Source organism: Colius striatus, chromosome Z (assembly GCF_028858725.1).
Source record: "Colius striatus isolate bColStr4 chromosome Z, bColStr4.1.hap1, whole genome shotgun sequence".
Lineage (NCBI taxonomy): Eukaryota > Metazoa > Chordata > Aves > Coliiformes > Coliidae > Colius > Colius striatus.
Genome location: NC_084790.1, coordinates 44,183,534 through 44,206,421, shown reverse-complemented (window position 1 = coordinate 44,206,421; position 22,888 = coordinate 44,183,534). Strand labels below are relative to the sequence as shown.

General features: G+C 38.5%; 1 protein-coding gene across 2 annotated transcripts in view; it reads right to left on the bottom strand.

The window, feature by feature from the left end:
* The window catches only part of RAB3C (RAB3C, member RAS oncogene family), a 113,486-nt gene that overhangs the window by 47,167 nt on the left and 43,431 nt on the right, over positions 1-22,888 (bottom strand). For both annotated transcript variants that reach the window (XM_062018605.1, XM_062018606.1), the window contains exon 3: positions 14,152-14,270. In XM_062018605.1, the coding sequence (XP_061874589.1) occupies positions 14,152-14,270 (119 nt within the window). The remainder of the gene's footprint in view (positions 1-14,151; positions 14,271-22,888) is intronic.

Here is a 22,888-nt window from a genome sequence, read left to right as displayed (position 1 = left end):
GGACTTTGCTCCTCAGCAAGACCTGCTGCCCTTGAACTACTGCACAAGCTGACTTGAGGAAAGCTCTGAAGGATGGCTGATCACCTGCCAGTCCTTCTCTACTAGAATGATATCTACTTGCCAACATAATTACTGTTCTTGACAGGCCTCTGCTTATCCTTGTCTGACTTGGAGGATGTGTTTCTTTTTTCAGATTGCTTCTTTTAAAATCTTCTTTTTGACCATTTGGGATTTTGACATCCTCTACAAAAAGGAGATGGTCTCAGATCATTCAGTAACTCTGTCTGTGCTCCCTGTTTACTGTGTTGGACAGCACTTCTGGTGTCTCTAAGAGAGCTGCAGTTTTGTCACTCTCTTGCGTAGTTCCCTTCTGCATCGTGGCATATTCAACATGAAACTCATGTAAGCTCTGACTAGATTTTCATTGTGTGACTTTATTAGAAAAGAGAGAAATATTTAAGTATAGAACTGGAATTAAAAAGAAGTTTTAGCTAAAGATTTGCAGTTTAAAGTCTCATAAAAAAAAAAAAAGCTTGTAACATACCTCAAATTTACTGAAAGTCCTTTCCTTTGGGAGGGCAAAATCGAAGACACAGACAGACATTCAAATTTTAAAACCTTAACTTAAATGTGAGGAAAAGATTAGTTTTTGTTTTCTCAGTAACATACTATATTCAGAAGACTATTTTCCTGTGGTAGACAGTACAAAAAACTCCTTAACAATCTCAGAAAAACCCAGACTTTCCCTCTAGTCAAGGTACCCTTGCTTTTGTTTATATATCTAAGCTTTGACTGCAGCAACTAACCCAGTGAAGAATCTCCATGGAAACTGAAAAATCATTTCAAACACTCATCACTTTCTGATTACAAATCTCTCTCTTAACAGATATTTTACGAATTTTCAGCTAGAGACAACATTTCCTGATCATTCTTGGTTACTTTCATACTTTTTGTTATCTACTCACATAAATACACATCAGCAACAAAATTCTACACAAATTACAAAAAAATGAGTATGTGGTAGCATTTAAGATGAACTACCAATATTGATTCTCCTTGATCTAGAAAGCAAAAGTCTTTAAAGCTGCTTAGAAATATAATTTTAACTGCTATGTGTGGTTTAAAGGCTCTCAAGAAAAACAGGGATTATAAAGGCTGTCATAAATAAGGAGAGGTTGAGGTGACCAATTTTAAATTTGTGCATCTAAAAGTAAAACAATAAATTAAAATAAGGGTTTTCCTTTCTGTCTGGTTCATATTTTGTTCTCTCCTTTTTTTCCCAGAGGCTGTAACATTGTTTGTAGCAAGGAAACTGTAATATGCAGACTCACTGACTCGGAGCAGAAATGGCAAGTCCTGTTCTTTCTTCAGAATTGTTTTGAAGTAGAATTTATTTGTTCTGTGGTTTTTTTCTTTATTTTTGCTTCCTTTAGTACACTTTAACTCTTCTAATGTATATATATAGAGCTAAGTGTAAATTTCATGTGTTAAGTTTAGATGGATTTCCTACAGGAAAACCAATCACCTCACATAACAGATGCTAGTTTTGTTGTTCAGAGTACATCTGAAAGGCATAGTTTAAAATGTAGCTATTGAAAAAATGGGCATATCATGCATATTTGTCTCTGTTAAACTGAATCTGAAATAAATTTTGTCAGTACTAGGTTTTCCAAGGGAGCTATTCCCTATGCTTTTATTTTTAATGGATATAACACTTTCTTCTCACTTGCTCTGAACAAAACATTGCAAACAGATTTATAGTGCAAGTGACAGGAGGTAACTCAAGATAAAATACATTGATTTATCTTTCCCCTTGGAGTACACTCCTCTTATGATGTGAATTTATGGCAGAGCATGTTTGCTGCAAGCAGAGAGGAGCGGAGAGCTTATGAAAATCTTCCCTCCTGTAAACATTGGACAGCTACAACTCTTCCCATGATTTCATGTGTGAATCAAATTTTAGCTGCACTTTCAAAAATCCTAGTGGTAGCAAGAAAGTGGATATGATGAAGTGAGGTCTGTATTGTTCCCAGTAGAGTTTGAGTTCATCTGATATGGAGCAACATCTGCTTTTCCACACTTTGCTTAGTGTTTCCAAGAGTTATACACAGACTCAGTTGGTGTCCTCTAATTCCCTCTTATTTCCTATTCCAAACTAGTTTGAAGTCAGAGTTTAAAATATTCTACTGAAGCACTACCATACAGATAAAATACTTGCCACACAAAATCACTGAGGTGTCATTGCTTGGCCCTTTACAATGAACATCTCTAAATTGCTGATGCTATGTATGCAGAATTGAAATGACTTTGGAGGAATAATTTGTATATTAAGTCTATTTTGCATGAACTAAGCACTGCACAATGATATTCAGGTTTAGATGGAGAAAATTAGCTTAAGCATCGGAAACAGTGTTATCCCAGAATCTTGCTGGGGCAACTCAGCTAGCCTGCATCTTTCTGTGCAGCATTGCATTATACAGAAAAGGCAACAACAACATGTTCAGCCACTAAGATGGGCCTCAGTTGTTATGTGGCCAGCACAGAGAGGGATTAAAGCAGAAAGGCAGTCCCTTCTCTGATCCCTCTGAAGAGTTTTATAAGCAGCTTGTGACCTCCAAGGCTCACTGTTTTCACTGACAGTTCTGCAAGGGTATCAAACGATGTCTGGAAAAACTAGGTGCTTTTGAAGTATGTTTTTCATTAAGGCCTGTTTAATAAACACACAAAACCTTGGCCAAAATAGAAGACTGACTTTTCTGTCCTACTTATTCACCAGAAAGAGAAGGGCCCTAATGCCTCTTCTGGAAAAAAAGAGTAAACACTGGGTAGATGTAGAACCTCTAGTTTGGATTAACAAGATAGTTTCCCTTATTTTTCCCTTATTTTTTAATAACTCTATACTCATAAATCTAGAAATTCAGAAATATTTATTTGTCTTTAACATGCTGTCACCTAGCACTAAGGGGAAAAGCTGCAGGAACTTGGGCTGTTTAGTCTAGAGGAGACTGTAGGGGGAAGAAGCTGGAACACAAAAAGTTCCATTTAAACCAAAGGAAAAACTATTTCACTGTGAGGGTGACAGAGCCCTGGCATAGGCTGCCCAGGGAGGGTGTGGAGTCTCCCTCCTTGGAGGTCTTCAAAATCCACCTGGACATGTTCCTGTGTGACCTGATCTACGTGGACCTGCTTCTGCAGGGGGTTGGACTAGATGATCTCTAAAGGTCCCTTCCAACCCCTACTATTCTGCGATTCTGTGATTCTTTAGGGATCCTTGGCAGAATGATGGCTCTAAAGCGTAGCCATAAACAAAGCTTTATTTTCTTTTTATTTTACAGAATACTATGATTAGTACAGCACAGAATTTACTAATAGAATGGCATAGGATTTCTACAAGTAGAATCAACATAGTACAACATATGAGCATAATACAGAACTTATGTTAAAACTTATGATTCCTGATCACTTAGACCTTAATGTACGATTTCTAATCATCTACACCCTCTGCAGACTGGGTCAGGTCATAATACACAGTTTGATGTATCAATATAACAATCACAACCTAGACTTGAGGATCCTATAAAAAAAGACAAGTCACTCAGTCCTTGGAGGACACAGACGACAATGGAGGCATTGCTGGGCACCCAAGACTCCCAGGTTTCACTGTCCAGAAGCAGTTCCAGTCAAGTTCCCCATTGAGATCTTGTAACTGCTTAATTTTACAGACAGATTTATGAGTGGTGCTATACTTCCCCATTCTGTGAGGGGGTCACCATCACCTGTTTGGCCAGAAGCCTGGGACTTTCAAGACTGGTAAGGAAGGGAGTAATCAGCCTAGCATCCAGGAACTTTGAGGTCAACATGGAGGGGAAGAAGAAATATGTTTGGTTTGTTTATTTCATTCACAAGACCTTCAGTGACTGATAATGACAGGATAGGTATAGAATGCCTGACTAGCTTGGTCACAAGGAATGATCATTTGCCTTATAAAACGCCATTAGTTATGCAAACCATATCACCAGAGCTTGGGAGCAGAGGGTACTGGTCACACCCAAATATGAAAAAAATAGATTTCCTGAGAAAATCCTTGAGGCTGTAGCTTTGAGTATTTTGTAACAGACAGAGCTACCCTGCAATGCTTTTACAGGTCTGAAGGATTTGTACCAGAAATAATCTGTTCAGAAAATATCTCTATACCGATCATCCTAAGAAGTTGAAATTTATAGTTCAAGTGCCACTCGATCTGCTCTGGTGGCCAGCTAGAATCTACCACCATAACAGTTTTAAGATCTCTTTTAAGTCACTATTAAGGACCTCCTTGAAACTGAAATTTCTAAAAGTTATATGATTCATGCCCTGATGTTCTCTGTGGATTTGGCAATGGCTCAAACAATAAATGGTACTGAAGAAAATAGACTTTTCAAAATGGAAAACATTCATTATTAAGCATGGATTTCTTTGTTTACCCGTCAAGGCCTTGCAATATTCTGATGAATATACACTCTAAAAGTTGCTTCATTTGCAGGCCAGATCTAAATAGTATTAAGTTATGCTTTGAAAAGAATCACTATTACTGGGTTACATTGCCAGGTCACTTCGTAGTTTGAGTTTCAATGTAAGAACATTGACAGCACTTTTCCTGTCTAATCAAAGGGATAAATTCCAATAAAACTTGTATACACCCACATACAGCCTGTATCTCACATAGCTATCACCCTGTTAAAACTGTCCATGCTTGACACTCTGAACAAGCTGTGTTGAAATCAGATGCAGAGGAAAGAAGAAATCAAAAGCAAAGGAGCTATCAGGAGAAAGGGTGCAATCTGAGTGTAACAGAGGTGAGGAAGCTTATGAGGGAGAGGGAACTCAAACTTCTTCAGACTGCCCACAAGGCTGTATACTGTTTTGCTGCTGACTTGTTCAGTCTCAGTTTTGTTGGCTTTTTGAATGAATAACCTCCAGGCAGCATGAACGAAACTGCAGATCTTAGTGCTACTGACATACATTGCAATCCACAGAAGACAAATGCAGGTCTGAAATCCCCCAAAAGAACAGTTCCTTCAGCACCTGTCAAGGTTTGGCTTTGGTGCAGGAATCATGAGATTCCTCTGAAGTTAGAATAAAAAGATTTAGAGTAATAGAGCACTGAGGAAAGTAAATCTTCTGCACCTTGAGGTAAGAATGGGAACTGCCTGGGGATATTACTCAGTCACTAATAAGACTCAGGTGTTGTTGGCTAACACACAGCTTTCATTTTGGAATGCTGAGCAATTGTAACTTTGTCAACATTCACATTTACAAGGAGATGAAAAGTGTATATTAGTTACTGTTCAGACAACAAAAACTATTGTTGTCACAAGATTTTTCTGACATTACTTACAAAAAAATTAACATTGTGGGCTGATTATAACACACTAAGTTTTGTTTGTTTTGCTGCTGACTGTGTCTCTCTATATAATAGTCAAACTAGACCAAATATTAGAATCAGTCTTTCCAACATATCCTTTAGTATATGGTTACATTACGATGCTGGAGTTTGTTTATCTTCTTAGTGAACTCCAGCAGCTCACCACTGGCTTCTCAGTGGCATTTTTCACTTTTTAAAAATAAAAGCATTATCATAAAACAGGCAAAACTGAAAATCTCATTAAGAGTATCTTAGCATAGTCTAATTAATGGATATAAGTTCAGCAAGGCAGCATTGAGATGTTAATCTGAACATCTGGTTTTCTTTTGTCTACCTTAGAGTAACCTTAAGTGACCATATCTGAAGAGGAGCAGATCTGGTACAACACAGAAGATACCTCGTTTTTATTTAACAACAGTTCTCTGAATGGCTGAATGTCTTTATTGCCTCATCAGCCACACAATGAAACTTCACCCTGAAATTTCCAGTCCAGTACAGGAAGTTTATGTTCACATTGCCACATCTGTGCTACTATTAATTATTGATGTTCAGTTCAATTACTAGGTGAGAGATAGCAGGCTGCAAAATAGGTATTTTCTTTTTCTTGCTGTGTGATCTTAAAGAGCAATGGGCAGAAACTCATGAATTAGAGGATAATTCTGCCACATGCTATTGGGAATGAGAACTGAAGTATGGAAATAGTTAAGCCAGATGTCTCTTCTTGCTGCTATATGTATATAGTACCTAGGCACAATTTGCTAATTTGTCACATTTTCCCAAACAAAAGATATTTGTGGTTTCTTATCAGATAGGACTGATGTATCTTTTGAGTGAGGAAAGAAGGCTTAGGAAGGGAGTGATGCAGATACTACCCATCTCTGACAAGAAGAGAAAAAAAATAACCCCCAGAACTACAGCCTGTATCTGTACGGGAGGGGGTGGTAGAGGAGATACAGCCACACATATGGTCTAGTTACCAGTCTGCAGCTGGTGCTAACACAGAGGTGCAATCCATGATGCTGGAATAAGGCATGTATAGCTATGGCGAACAGAAGTCTTAATAAACTACCACGTGAGATGAAACTAAAAAAAAAAAAAAGTCAATTTTTTAAGCCTAGGACAGTTAGGTCCAGTGGAAGGTGAAAGTGACTTAATGTCCTGGTTTATGCCCATCAGGGAACAAAAGACCACGATTAGCCTCAAGTACTGAAGAGGCTGAGAATTGCTCAAGGGCAGTGAGAGCTTAATTGTTGCTTAAGGTTCAGGACAAAACAGACCAGGCTACTCGGTTTGGGGAAGAAAACAGAAAATAATTTAATGCAACATCAACTAAAACATACCCCCAAAACATAACCAAAATAACACAGACTAATACATCAGTGAAGAGTCCAACCAGCCTTTTTAAGAACACCTTCTCCCCACACCTCTCCTCTTCCCGGGCTCAGAGCCCTGATCCCGGTGTTTTTACCTCCTCCCCCCCAAACGGCCCAGGGCACAGGGAGTGGGGGTTTCAGTCAGTCTGTTCCCCATAGCTTCTGCCGTTTGTCCCTCCTCAGGACGGGTGAACTCCACACCAGTCCTCCCTGCAAGTCCATGGGGTAACTCACACACACGGCAGCCCTGCACGGGCTGCTCCGACGCGCACTTATCCCAAAGGCTGCAGCTCCTCTCTGCCTCTCGTGTGGGGCTGCTCTGCGGCCTGCAGGCTCTCCAGCACGGCCTGGGCCATGGCCGCCTCCCCACACAGTCCCTCACCCGTCCGGGCTCACTCACATGGAGCTGCTGGTAACTCTCGGTCCTGCCATGGATCTCCATAGGTTGCAGGGGCACAGCTGCATTCTCGCCACGGCTTGCAGACGGGTCTCTCGTCTACTACTTCTCCTTCCTTCCTCCTTCTCTGACTGAAGGGTCCGCGTGGTCACCCCCACCTTATATCACTCTTACACCTCCTGCCAGCACTTCAAATACCCGTCCCCTCAATAGTGATGGCAGAGGCGCCAGATTGGCCCAGCCAGGCCGGAGGTCCGCAAACTCTTTAGCGGGTCCTCACTGAAACACGCTCCCCCTGTTACTAAGCCAAAAGCTGCTCCTTGCTAAACCAGAGCACTTAATCTTGCTGGTGAATTCCTGAAGCATATCACTGAGATTAGTTCCATTGAGGAGCTCCACTCAAGTCACCAGTGGCTGAGCAGCATCTGGGGGAGTGACAGCTATTAACGGCTTCATGGCTGTGCTGCCCGATCTCAGATTTGAGAGAAAAGAGACATGGAGCACCCTGAGAGCTTCTTATCAGTCTCTCCACTGGCAGTATTAATATGGTTTGATGCAGCTGAGGACACTTGAATGAACACTCTTAATACTGGATGATGCCTAGCAATTGAGAAAATGGCACATCTATACTGACAGAGGTTTGGGAAGGTGTAGAACCTTTGTCTGAGCGCTAGTCCAAATCAAAAGTTTGCAAGGAGCAAATGTTAAGGGCCAACAGGACCAAGAACCACATATGGATAATTTCTAATCTACAAATATGTTCCTTTCTATGGTTTAAGAACACAAAAATAGGAAAGAATGAAAAATGTCCTGAAAATTTAACAGCTCTTTCCTGATTAACTGCTACAATGCATGAATAGTTTTTTTATGGCATATCTACTACTGAAAACATTTAATGATGAGGTCTGAACTTTTAAAAAAGCACCTAGATAAGGATTTGCATAATTTACATGAGTACTAAGAATATTTAATTTCAGGGTTTAGTAGCAACAAAAAGGTAAGAAAATATCTTCATCAAGGCAATGTTGACCAGGCTATTGTACTGTTTAAGATCAGATGTGTTACCAGGAAGAGCCTTTAAAAAAATAGGTATATCATCTTTTTTTTCACAAATCTTTCCAGGCAAACTTAAAGCCATTTATTTAGCAATGTCAGTGATAGGCGAGGGTAATACGTGACTTTCTTTCACATTCACAACTTCAAGGAACAAACAAATACTTTGCATGCCATTGAATATTTTTTGTTGGTCTGTCACAAGTGATCTGTTGAAAATTACAAGAAGCTGTAATTAAAAACATAAACCAATATATTTGCAACATTTTCCTGTCATCACAGATGCCTTTTTAGGGAAGACTGGGTTGCAGTATATGCTGCTGCCTAAATACGCAGGGATACACCCTGCCCTTCAGTTTGAAATGTGGGGATACTCTTGTTTTGGATAGGCAGGGAGAAACACTGTGGAAGATTTTGGAATGGGTCTGTGAAACCGGAAAGCATGTAGGTGGTTTGAGCTAGCAATAATTTTGCATTTGTGAGCCAAATTTTGAAAATAGGGAAAAGATATACCAGATTGGAATTGGTTTGAAATATTCTTCCTATGTCAAGGGAATCCACTCAAATCTCTGTCCATATTAAGACCACATTAATACATTTAATATTTACAATATTTATCCAGATGGCTGTAAGCTGCATTGCTGTGGAAGTTGCTGTCAGCTCTATGGCAGCCTCTTAGTTTGTGTATGCATCACCAGAGGACACGATGCAGCTTCTGTCTGGACAGAGCCTCATGGCTCCCAAGGACATGGAGAAATGGCATAACACAGCTTGTTTCTGTTCTCTGTGCAGCAGAACTGCACACATTGTGCTGCATGTCAGGTCATTTGTTTTGGCAGAGGGATGGAGGCTAAATTTACCGAGAAGCACTTTCCAGATTTGTACATAGCACATAACAGAGTTTTCTTAAATGATAAAACTAAGTTTAATATTGAAAAATAAGTTTTGATAAAAGAAAAATAGCCTATCTGGAGATCAAGAACGTGTTAATCATGAATATTAGACCAACATTTTAGAAGTGGAAGCAAAAAGAAGGGATCCTTGAGAACATATGCCATTTAGAAGTGCATATTGCAGTGCTGACATTAACTTAATGGGTTTAATTTGCTTTGAGGACTTCTTATATTCATCCATTAACATGCTAATGTATTTTCCAATTTTATTTTTTCTCTTAATGACAATTAAAAAAATTCCATCATGTCTCTTACTACAAGAGAGACATGGTCAACCACAGATAAAACAATTTCCAGTGCACTACAGCCATAGTTGCTAACTTATAATTCACTTGAGGTGTTAAAAGGAAAGAAAAACTTACTAATTTTAAGAAATTGGGTTATTTTTTGTCTCAAACAACAACTAGTACTGGCCTAGCCAGTAAATCTAGGTGCCAAATGCCATTTGGTAGTGAATACTCATATTTTTAAATCTTCAGTTCTAAATATTATCTTGAATTGATAGTAACACAGCCATTCATTAAGGTTCTGCTTTAAAACAACCTCAAATGACACCTTGAAGAATTTAATCCAAACCATGTATATCACGTTTCTGGTAATGGCTGAACAGCTGACTGCACAGCTGAGGATCTGTTCTGGTCTTACCTGATGGCTGCTGTTTCATGTCTATTGTCTTGCCCAGACTCAATAACCAATAACCAATAACCCTCTCTCACGTGTTATGGACACAGATGAAGGATGCATAATCAGTATTTCATTCTGTTGGCTTTAAGTACTCTGTTCCAAGCATATTGGTTAGCACAAAATTCCACAAATACTTCCTATAGAAATACATACAGCACAAGAGAGTTCTTAAAAACATAAATTGCCTGCTGTGTTCTAAGCCTCTGCATCCTTCATAAAATAGGAAGTTTATGTACCTTCTGCCAGCTGATTCCATCTCTAAGGTAATGAGCTTGAGCAGACTGATGACAGGAGCAGTTTAAATGACATCAAGAAAAAAGGAAGGGAAAAAAGAGGAAAGAGAAGCATCTTTCATGGAAGACTTTCTGAATTTAAGATGTATAACCATAATCCTTTCCAACAGGGACATTCAAAATATTGATCTTAATATTTTTGAGAAATAGTTTATTTTCTAAAGAGTGAAGTCAACCAAAGTTTATCCTCCCTGCTTCCATAGCCCTAAGCCAAAAATACAGGAAGAAACAATTCTGTAGACTTTGACAAGCTTACAAAATATAGATTGCCTTCAATAATTCAAAGCCTCTTAGGCTCTTTCAGCCTTGTGTGTCTCCTGAGGAAGCATCCCTTAATTTGAGACTTCGGCAATGTGGAATGCTCAAATTTTGAATTCTTTCACAAGGAACAGTAGTGCATCTTTTTAGGGTGGCATGACCAACATGCACCAAACTACTGTGAGGTACACATCTGGAACTTGCAGCATTAGCTGCATTTCTGAAGGAAAAAGCCTTATGGAAAAGGCAGCTTCAAAATGTGGACACTGATCCATAGGAAATCTGCTGAGCCAAAGCACGTTTGCTTTGATGTTTCTGCTAGCAGCCAGATTTTCAACATATTCTGGATGAAAACGTCACTCTCCTGAATGAAAACAGAAACTGTTGGTCCTGTTGTTCCTTCTTAACATCTGTATTTATAAAGGACATACTGTTTAGTGCTGTGACTATTGGCACTGACATTTTCTTCAGAAGAAATATATTCAGAGACTCATTTGAAACTGAAGATAAATACTTTTCAACTATTTTTTCAAAGTTTTAAAACATTTAGACTAATTGCTGATAAAGTGTACAGATGATGCAAAAAACATCCAAATGATAAAAATTATAAAGGGCCTCTTAGTTTTGTAGGTCTGTCTGAACTGTCCGTCAAACTAGGCTCACCTAAACAGCACCTGTTACAGTGAAACCATGCAGGGAATATTGCTATTCAGAGAACCAAGCTAGTCAAACACATCCTAGCAAATGGCAGTTCTGAAGTGACTGAACAGTTATAGGACATGGATGCTGACAGTGTACTCTTAGCATGCTAGTCTGAAGGTCTCAAGATGACAGAAGTTTTTGAATCTTTAAAAAAAAATCTCTATTTAGGTTAGAACTTTTGTTGTTACTATCATTTGGAACCTGTAAGGTTTTTCCATTTTAATTAGGGAAGATAACATATTAACATTTCCCGAAGTGTCTGCAGTGTGGTTGAAATCTATTGGACCTTCCAATAAAAGTCCAATAAAAGCTAAGCTTTTAGATAAAACCCTTTCTCAGCCTTACAAAGTGGTGGACAAATGTTTGACTGCTATACTTTTGCATATATTTGTGCTAGTAGATTTAGATAAAATTACAGTTACTGATTTTTTTTTTTTAAATGTAGAATTTTAATAGTCAAATTAGATACAGAATTTCCCACAGCTGAACAGAATCATGGTGGCCTAGGCATGGCATCTAGAAATAACAGCTATCTATCTGTTTTAAAGCAGACTTGTCAGACAGACTTCAGATTGAAAAAAATGACTTTCAAGTACAACTACTTTGAACTAACAGCACTTAAAGAATCATCTCAACCCATATTTTAAGCCAAACTCCTTTATCATAATCTAAAAGGCACCTGTAGACTCATTGTCCTGACTGCCATATGGTTTGTAGATCACGTCTTGAAGCTGGTGTGATTTGACCTTGGATTTGAATTGTTCATGGACACAAAATGGCATCACTGCCTTCAGAGGCACACTTACCACAGAAAAAAGCATTTTAAAGACCCAGAGAGGCTTAAAGCACCTGCTCCCTTCCCCCGTATCTTTCACAAACACACAGAGACATGAGCATAGCCATGCTTGCTTTTCCCAAGCATTGGTAATTGTGAGTAACTTCTCTCACATTCAGAACCAAGCTGTAGTTTTATAATTACTATCAAAATAGGAGCACTGACTAATCAAAATCAATTATCAGATGTGAGATGAGAGGAATAAAACAGGAAGAAAAGCAGGGTGGCAGCTGGGCTCATGAAATTAAACATAATAAGTAAATATATGTCTTATCCTGACAAGTGAAGCACTCTGCCTCTCTGTCATTCCTTTCATAGTGCAGATGACTGTTCAGTAGCTCTTGGCACATAACAATGCAATCCCTCCTGTCCACCAAATTTCTACAGTAGCTGTTTGTACTGCTTCTAGATGAGAATGATGGAGAAATTGTATTTCACAACCATATTTAAGAACATAATATCTTTTAAAGTATTTAATTTTTTATTTTAGAGGGACTTTTAAAAAATTTTAACTAGCATGAAGCCCAGTTACTTTCCACCAGGGGACAAAGAGTGCCAACCATAATAGACCTAGGAGGCTGGAAAATAAACAGGTGGGAAAATTAATAAGTACTCATGTTTACACTTGCTATAAAGAAACCTTTGTGTCAGAGGGAGCTAGATAATACATGGCATGCCATCTGGTTTGCCCAGAGATTAGGCAATGAGATTTGCAGATTACAGCTGATCCTATGCAGCCATTATCACCTAGTTAACCCAGTGCTTGAATCAGCCCTGAATAGCAGATGCAAAGCATGAAAGTGCTTCAGCCGGCAGGCACAGGAAGCAGTGGTGCTGGCAGCCACAACTATAGGTTCAGCTGGGAGGCTGGATGTACTCCTTGATACCTTTTTTTGTCCATAGCAGCATCTGTGAATAACACTTTCAGCTACCTCCTGTTAGGTAGGAGACTGTCTCATGCTGCTGAACAGAGCAGTATTCATAAAAGTGTTAACAGAGGGCATTCATCACCATGCCTCTGGCTTGTAAAAAAATGGCAGAACATCCCTTTGGTGCAGGAAGTCACAGTGACCAAATGTGTCTTTGAGTATCAAGCAGACACTCCTCTCAGATACATTCAATTGTCCAAAAGCTAGTTGTCTGGTACCAGTCATGTAAGCTTATAAAATTTCTAATAAATACAAAAATATTTTCATAAGAATAATTCAGTGTAGAGTCCTACAGATGCAGAGAAGGTGGTACACACTCGGGAGTTGACCCTTTAGCCTGAAGGGGTGTGAATAACTACATCTTTAGTGCTTACAGAGGAAATGTGTCCTGCTGGTCACACTATTTTTGATCCAAGCCAGGACTTCATTGGCCTTCTTGGCCACCTGGGCACACTGCTGGCTCATGTTCAGCCTGCTGTCCATTAACACCTCCAGATCCTTTTCCACAAGACAACTGTCAAGCCACTCTGCCCCAAGCCTGTAGTGTTGCCTGGGGTTGTTGTGGCTCAAGTGCAGGACCCGGCACTTGGCCTTGTTGAACCTCATACAATAGGCCTTCACTCATCTCTCCAGCCTGTTCAGGTTCCTCTGAAGAGCCTTCCTGTCCTCAAGCAGATCTATGCACCTGGCCAGCTTGGTGTCATCTGCGAATTTATTGAGGGTGCACTCAATCCTCTCATCCAAATCATTGATAAAGATGTTAAATAGAACAGGTCCCAGCACTGAGTCCTGGGGAACACCACTGGTAACTGGCCACCAACTGGATTTAACTCTGTAAGTTAAAGATGGGAAGTATGCCCCCCATTTTTACACTGGAGGCACAAGATTAACAGTATACTATAGAACCAGCTACAGTCAAAGGCAATAAGATGAAAAATTAAGTTAACTATCCCTGCCATGGAACCTCATTTTTTTTTCCATGAAATATGGAAACATTTTCTAGTGTCTTAGCAGTTACTCTCCAGACTAGCATGTTTACTAGTGTGCACTAATGGCTACTAATAGAAAACACAATGGTTACAATGAATTATGTGCAAAACATTTTAAAGCATTATCTTTCCTGAAAAATCCTCAGCATATATTTGGATACAAGAATGCTTGGATATTGCATTTGGAAATAAGTTTTCCAAAATAATTTGCACTGTCGCAGCAGCTGAGTGATATCAAATGTTCTCTGTGCTATTTAACATGCAATCCAAGTTTTACTTACCAATCCTGCACAGCATTGAAAGATTCCTCATTTGTGATGTCATACATTAAAATGAAGCCCATTGCACCCCGGTAGTAAGCTGTGGTAATTGTTCTGTATCTCTCCTGACCTGCCGTGTCCTGAAACAACAAATACAATGCTGCAAATAAATTGATAAATTATTTTTTAACAGAAAGAAAAGTCTGACAACAGTTATTGCAAAACTATACAATCCTACTAATAAAACTAAGCAAGGAGGAGAAAACTGAGAATAACAGGGAACAGGAGAAATCTGCATTGGAGCATAATAGGAGGGACACATCCATTCTGCCATGAGATGACAGCGAAAAGAAGCAGGAAAGCATGGCCCTTTTTCAATTCATATAACCTGAGTCATTCACTGATTCATGTCATTCAACCTGAGAGTCAGGTAAGAACCTTGTCTTATGCTGCTGCCTCATACTCTCCTAGTTTGACAGATGGGATAGGTAAAAACCTCATGTCCTGGTTAAAAAGCTGGGACAAAATAACGTCGTTAAGGTCTTCAGTGTAAGATCAGGGTGGTTCTTGAAGCCCAGAAATATTCTGACCCAAAAGGCAGTGTCCAATTGTTTTGTTCTTGCGATTTTAAGCCATTGGTGCTCATCTCAGCTTTAGTTCCAACACAGATCTGTGTTGAGAAAATAAAAGCTAGAGAGGAGTGCTTTTAAAATAAGGATGATATCTGACCAAAAATAATTTCTAAAAAAGTTTGCTAGTAATTTCTTATGTCTGCTTTTCTCCCTCATTCAATTGCCTTTAAAGTAACAAATGTAAGTCTCCCTTTCTTCTACTGCTTGCTTTACTTACTTCCATTTAAAAAAGTTCACAGCAGGGACTACTTGCTACTTGATTTATATGTAATGTTTAGCACAACCACCCATGTCTGAACTAAGATTGTGAGAGAAAAATAATACCCAAAGTACAGGAAATAACTATTTCCTGTTCCAGCATACTTAATATTTTTAAACCACAAAAGCTTTAGGCAAGACATACATAATATTTCAGTGTAATCCTGTAACTGTTTCACAGATGAGCTGTACATTTTCAATTTTAGCAAACTTTGACATTTTATTTCATTATTACAGATTTTTTCGAATGGCTATGAAATAGTTTACTTTTTAGTACACACAAATTTATTTAACTTGCCTTCCTAGAGAGAGTGAAGAATAACCAGTGACAAAAAAAGTTTAATTTGTTGTGTTTTCTGATATGGTTCCTGGCTAGTACTATTGTCTTTTGAACAGAAGAAAAGTAGATTAAGTGGTTCTCCTTCTTTACATATGTATTACTCTTCTTGTAAACCAATAAAATAAACAAAGAGACTTTACACACTTCAGAAGCCATTTGTAGAATAAGAAGCATAACCAAGACAGTTACTGAAATCAAGCAAGGTCTTAGGTAAAAGATTTGGATTCTGTTAATTCTGGATTACAGCCACTACTGTTTTGATACAGTTTCAGTGATCCGAGAAGGAGAGACATGTACGGTTGGAAACATGATGGTATGACAAACAGGAGCCCACTACTGAAGCAAATCTGATTTCGCCACGGGTGAGTTCTGCTGGAGGCTGTCTGTAAGTAAGAGTGAACAGCCCTAGCAGTAAAGTTGTAACTCAGTGAGGTTTCCTAATCAAAATATCAAATATATTCTGCACAGTGTTAAAAGTAGCTACTGTGAGCTTAAGCAATGTTGATCATAGAATAAAAATTGAGGGTAAAGAAAGATAAAGGAAGATAAAAGTTTTTAAAAATTTTCACATAAAGGGAAATGAAGCTGCAGATGAAGATACAAACACTGACTGACTTCAGGATACGAGATGCTCTCCAGGACCTAGGCATTTGATATGGGACAGTCTGGGAAGGAACCAGGTATTTGGGATTGTTCTCAATACAGGCATATTATATGCACCTGTAGTTAATGTTATGTTAGTATGATGATAAAAAAAGATTTTCTAAAGTGGTATTTCAGTATATGGGTTAGAAGGACAGCCATGAATATAGTAAAATTTACTAGTTTAAAATGTCAGTAATCACATTCCTATTGATTTTCTTTTCTATTCACTTGCAACTAAAATTTCACTTGGTCTTACCTACAAATTATGCAGTACAGTGTTTATGATCATGTAGGAAATAACTGAAAATATTAATAATTAATATTGTCAAAACTTTTCGTATCTCCTTTGCATTCTGACAAGTATTTATTCATAAGTTCCCTGAACATAACTCCTTTTATATGACTATTAAGGAACTCAAATACCATTTATCAGGAGAAATAGCACGTTAGAAATATCAAATGCTTTAATATTAGATATTTTATTATATGAGACTGATTTTATTTATTTGACAGATAACACAACAATGTAATTGGCTTTAGTCTCTGTGTGCTAGCTTTTATTTTTATAGAAAAATTGAGCAGAGAAGTACTAATTTCCGTATTTCATTGTATTTATATCTGTAAATTAGCATGATTTCATCCTCAGGTACTGTTTTGTACCTGTACTTGAAGAAAAGCTTTTCCAATTCAGCTACAATTACTGGCTGATGCTATGTAATCTTAGTCTTTTTTCCATGACCATGGAATTAGATTCCCATGTTTCAGGTTTAAATTCTGAAACATAACATCTATATTTTGCACTGACTGATGGTTACTTCCAAGGAAGGTAAATAAAATAATCCTGAGGAAGAATAAAATTTGACATATTATTGACTGGTATCTCAACTATGGCAGTTCATTTCCATCTTTGATGGGAAGAAAACAAGAGACATAGATCATCTTGGGGGCCTTTTCATTCATGTACGTAATGTCTGCTATGGAGAACTGACTGTTCATTAAAAAAGTACAGTGAAAAAGCAGAAGGGAATGAAAGAGGGAGAGAATGCTTTATGAAATATCCCACACACAGAACACAAAAACAAGGATTTTACAAATCTTAGTCAAAACAAAGAAAAAAGGATCTCAGCAGCTGCAAGAAATATTTTCAAATATTACATTTTCTCTTGTAAATTCTGGTTTTAATAAGGTTCCCACAATTCCATTAGCTTCTGGTTTGGTGAACGTATCAGTGAATTTTATAAGAGGCACCATATTTTAGACACTATATCACAGAATGATAAGATTTAGTAGATGTAATACTGTATAAATAATCTATTTTATGAGTATTTCATAAAGTATGCTGGCTAGTAGCCCATGGCCCTGAGTATTTGGAAGATTAAGACTTGCATGGTTTGGCCTTGTGTGCTCTGATAACTTCAATTTGTTGTTCGGAGGTTTTTTTCCTTAGTTTTTTCATCTAAAAGCGAAGTTGGATTTTTGCAAACATTTTTATGCTCTAGATCCTCATAGATATAACTTCATAGTACAAAAAAATCATTGTTTTTTTTTGCCAGAAATTCGATAGCTAAAAGGATCATTTAAGTCTTTTCATCATTAAAGCTCTTGAAGAGGGCCTGTATATCTATAGGCAGTGAAACAGGAATGGTAGAGGTATAGATTGAGTACAAAATACTTGGTTTGGGCTCATGGTGAAGATAGCAATCTTGTACATCTATGTCAAACTGTCCTCTATCAAATGGTATGGGACAGATAATTCTAGATTCCCTCGCCTGTTCATTTGCGTTAACAGCAGTGAATTTGACAGTACAATAAAGCTTCGAGTGAAAATATGTTACCTACATTCACAATAATCGTATGAACCAAGTTTTGTCCTATGTGTGTCCCTTGAAATAACTCTTTAATAATGTTATGGTAAATTTCCTACAAGTTCTCATTACTACTGTGTAACTGCCATACCATCAAAGGCCTCAGTGTATGGTGAATGTACCAGCTGCTGACAGCAATGCTCCCAGAGGAATGCAGAGAGATAACCTAATAACCACCTGTGCACATAGAAACACTTTAGAATACCAGCTAGCTGACTCAAGAAGAACCTGCATCTCACATGAAGTTAAGAGTTTGTAGGGCTGAAAAATCTCAAAATACAAAACTAAGAAATCAAGGTTCTGATAGTAATCCGGACAATAACAACTACTTAGGCTGGCAAAGTACATTTAGTTGAGTTAACCTAGCTAGAAGTAGATCCCTATCACTGTCAAGTCCTGCTACACTTCATACAGAATGAGCCATACCACCTTAGACTATAGTAATGTCATTGAGCAATACATTAAAATAAGCCCTCTTTCCCGAGTGTGTGCTCTCCCTCTCATGTTTGCCTAGTGCTGCACTGCTGAATGGAACAATATGTGATTTCCAAATGGAGTTGCTCATTATTAATGTAAAGAGTTTTGAAGGTGAAAGCAAACAGTATTTGGCAGCAAATACATTCAATGAGCCTGTAACAAAAGGATTTAGCCTGCAAAACACAAACTTGTTTTGTACTACTCACTCGAGTGACTCTGTGCATCTGCATTTCTGCTCTGTATGCTAAACATACAAGTATCTTTTTAGATCCACTCCCCCCCACACATTATGAGTTTTAATAATATAAAGTACTGCTTGTGTTATGTGCCAAAAAAAATGGCAGCAGTAGAAGAGGATTTCTTGGATGGCATTTATACCTCTGCTGCACATTCACAGTATTAGAAGACAGGCAAACAGAAAGATAAAATCAGAAATGTTAATTGAGTGGATTTTCACTTTGCACAGCAATAAAAAACTACCACTGCCTTATGAGTTTCATGTTTCTTTTCTGCTGTTTCTTCCCAAAGGTTATTTATACACTCCATCAAAAAGACTCTATATTCCTCTAATTTTTCCTCTTGATACATAAAAGGATTCAAGGCAGAAAGTGGATGAAAATCTAAACTGGCTCTTTTCAGAGTAGCATAAAAGATCTCTCTGATGTTTGCTCAGGGATTGGTGGGGTCTCAGGGAAGAATGGATAAATAGAAACATATGACAAACAAAAAAACCCAACAAACCAACAACACAGGAAAAGTGCTGTTCAGAGAGGGATGGGGACAATCTCTGCAAAAATGATCTTGAGATGGGAGGCAGATGGAGTGTAAACCCACCTGATGCCTGCTGCTCACCACCCATGAAGAGTGGTTGTTGGTTTATACCAGAAGCAACTGAGAGCAGGGCACAAAGGACGCGTCAGAGAAAAAAGCTGCTGGATCAGGGCAAGTTGACTGTTCTGGGAGTACTGTTTCCCAACAAACAGAACTTCTAACAGATTACACACATAAAAACACAGAACCATATAATCACAGAATCATTAAGGTTGGAAAAGACCTTTAAGATCATCGAGTCCAACCACTAACTTGACACAGCCAGGCCCATCACTAAACTAAACCCCATCCCTCAGCAACTCATTTTTGCATGTTTTGAATATCTCCTGGGATGATGACTCTACCCTAGGCAACCCTATCCAATGCTTAATAACCCTCTACCCTCTCAGTGAAAAAGTTCTTCCTATCATCCAAACTAAACCTTCACTGGAGAAACTAGAAAGGTGATGGAACAACTTATCCTGGGTGCTGTCTCTAAGCATTTAAAGGACAAGAGGGTCATTAGGACCAGTCAACATGGGTTTACCAAGTGGAAATCATGTTTGACCAACCTGATAACCTTTTATGAAGCTATAACCAGGTGGATATATGGTGGTAGTGCAGTGGATGTGGTTTATCTGGATTTCAGCAAAGCATTTGACACAATCTCTCACAGTATCCTTGCAGTAAAACTGAGAAAGTGTGGGCTGGATGATTAGGTAGTGAGGTGAATTGTTCACTGGTTGAAGGGGAGAAGGCAGAGAGTTGTGATCAATGGGGCAAGGTCTAGTTGGAGGCCTGTATCTAATGGAGCCCCTCAAGGGTCAGTGCTGGAACCAGTACTGTTCAATGTGCTCATTAATGACCTTGCTGAGGGAACAGAGGGCATTGTCAACAAGTCCAGTTCTGGGCCCCTCAGTTCAAGAAGGACAGGGAGCTGCTGGAGACAGTTCAGTGCAGGGTCATAAAGATGATGAAGGGAGTGGAGCCTCTCTCTTATAATGAAAGGCTGAGGGAGCTGGCGCTCTTTAGCTTGGAGGAGGTTCATTAAAGTTCAGGAATGATGACCAATGATAGGACAAGGGCCAATGGGTATAAGCTGGCACTTAAGAGGTTCCAAAGAAACATAAGAAAAAACTTCTTCACTGTGAGGGTGATGGAGCACTGGAACAGGCCGCCCAGATGGGTTGTTGAGTCTCCTTCTCTGGAGACGTTCAAAATCCACCAGGACAAGTTCCTATATGACCTACTCTAGGAGGTCCTACTCTAGCAGAAGGGTTGGACTAGATGATCTTTCAGAGTCCCTTCGAACCTTTAAGATTCTGGAATTCTGTGTTTTGTTTTCTCTCATTCTATCCACAAAGCTGGTGACTGTGCATGAAGTTAATTGCTTTTAAAGTTGTCTGGTTTTCTTCTTTCTTGTTCTCTCTTCTTTTTCCTTTAAGACTCACATAAAATGTTCATTCTCTGAAATTCAGCAACCATGCCTTCCTAAAACATAAAGTTTGGGAAGGTCACTGCCTCCTTTCTAGGCTAGTGTAGCTTGATCTTAACTGCCATTGGTTCTGGACACGTGTTTTGAGCCTCACTGCCATTTCACTGCATATTTGCTTTTCTCCACCACAAGCTGCAGCTTTCTCCTGGTCTTGTCTGCAATGTGGATTGTCCTGCTCTGTTGTAGCTGAGGATCATCTTGTACTTATTCCCCATATTTGGACCTGCCATTCTCTTCAAAAAAGTAAAACCTATTAATTAAAGTACCAATTTATATTCTAATCAAGTTTCATGTAAGGTCTTGAGAAGAATTTGTTTTTATGGAACGGCTCATGTTTTCTTTTCAAGATTTTTTCCTCAAGAATGAGGAAACACAGAGTCATTCTGAAAAAGATAGTTATACACAACTAATACCAGCAAAGCTGTGAAAAGGATCTTTGTTCTACAGGCAGCTATTACCGCACAGCAAGCATCACTGGAAAAACATGTGATATACTTAGTTTTGTCAAGATGTGATATACTTAGTTTTGTAGTTTTGTAGGGTGGGTATCAGGAGGTTGGGACATCTTTTTTTTCTATAGTAGCTAGCAACAACAGGACAAGGGGTAATGCGATGAAGCTGGAACACAAAAAGTTCCACTTAAACATAAGAAAAAACTCTTTCACTGTGAGGGTGAAGGAGCAGTGGCACAGGCTGCCCAGAGTGGTTGTGGAGTCTCCTTCCTTGGAGGTTTTCAAGACATGCCTGGACATGTTCCTATGCCACCTGATCTAGGTGAACCTGCTTCTGCAGGGGGGATGGGCTAGATGATCTCTAAAGGACCCTTCCAACTCCTACCACTCTATGATTCTATGATTGTCATATGTTGTTTTTAAAGTTCCTTCTCCAAGAGTCTTGTGATTATACAAGAATAGCAACCTTTCTTTTTTTTTTCTTTTTTTACAATCTTTTGAGTCAAAGACCAAAAATGTGTCCCAGTGTATAATAAAAAAACCCAAAAGGTAATTAATATGGAACAAAATTACTGTATTTAGAATAAATCCTTTACGATGAGCAAAGTCATTTTGGAGTGCTGGCAGCTGGCACTGAATTCTGGCAAAGTCTGAGAGGATCAGAGCAACTTGCTTTTGAGTGAAAGGGACACAAAGAAACATTAGATCTAATAACATTACATGGAACAGTAATTTTAGAAACTTGATGCTCAAATGCACTATTGACAATCTTCAGTCCTGACAGAAAATCTCCTTAACCTCCAGGAGCATACTTGGTAATTTAGACACTAAAGCAACAGTGCTCATCACACAGTAGGATAAGGACAGGTTGTAACAAAGTTAATCCTAATGCTGTGAGACCTAGGCTTATTATGAAAATAAGGAGAACTGTTTTATCCATAGATGAAGTAGGCACCAAACAGTTATTCAGTCCTCATCTCACTTGGCTTTGGTGATTGATAAAGGTATACGCAACTTCACAGTGTTCCAAACTGTCTTTTGCATCCTTAAAACATTCGGTAGCCTGAAAATGCGTATGTTCTTGCCCTAAGATATATGTGAAGTTCTTTAGGGGGTGCAGTGTTGTTTTGATGGATTTTTTTTACAGCTGTACTAAAGCTTTTACATCTTTGATCTACCATTTTTAAAGGCATTTGCCTTTCACTCAGCAGAGGTAGGAAGAAACACTGATTCAAAATATAAGTTCAAAAACTAAGAGTCAAGTTGACTATTACCACACAAACAGAGAATAATGTTGAGGTATATTCAAATGCCAGAGTACTCTCCTCTTCTCAATTCTGTACTTTGATTATATACATATTTAAATCTTTTGGATTAGCTACTTATTCCTAGAATTTGTCATTCACAAAATAAGAATAATAAGCTTTCAGCTTTCTCTCCCTTTTCTTTCTGCTTTGTTCTGCATCTTGAAGACAGCTTTATTAGTATTCATTACTCATATTTAATTAACTTTTCCTTATTATTCATGATGAGGTGGGATCCACTGATTGAAAAGAAATCTGACCAGCCATTTTGATAATAGCTTTATGTTAGTGGTCCACTGCACTGAACAAATTTGCATAATAGTTCCACCATGTTACAACATTATGCAAATCTTCGTCCACTGATTAGCTAACGGAACCTCTTAGCTATCGAGAGCTATGAACATAATTCTTTCTTCATGGCATAACTGACATTACCACATTTCCTGGATCTGTTTTAGAAGAAAATTTTGTACCTCTCCA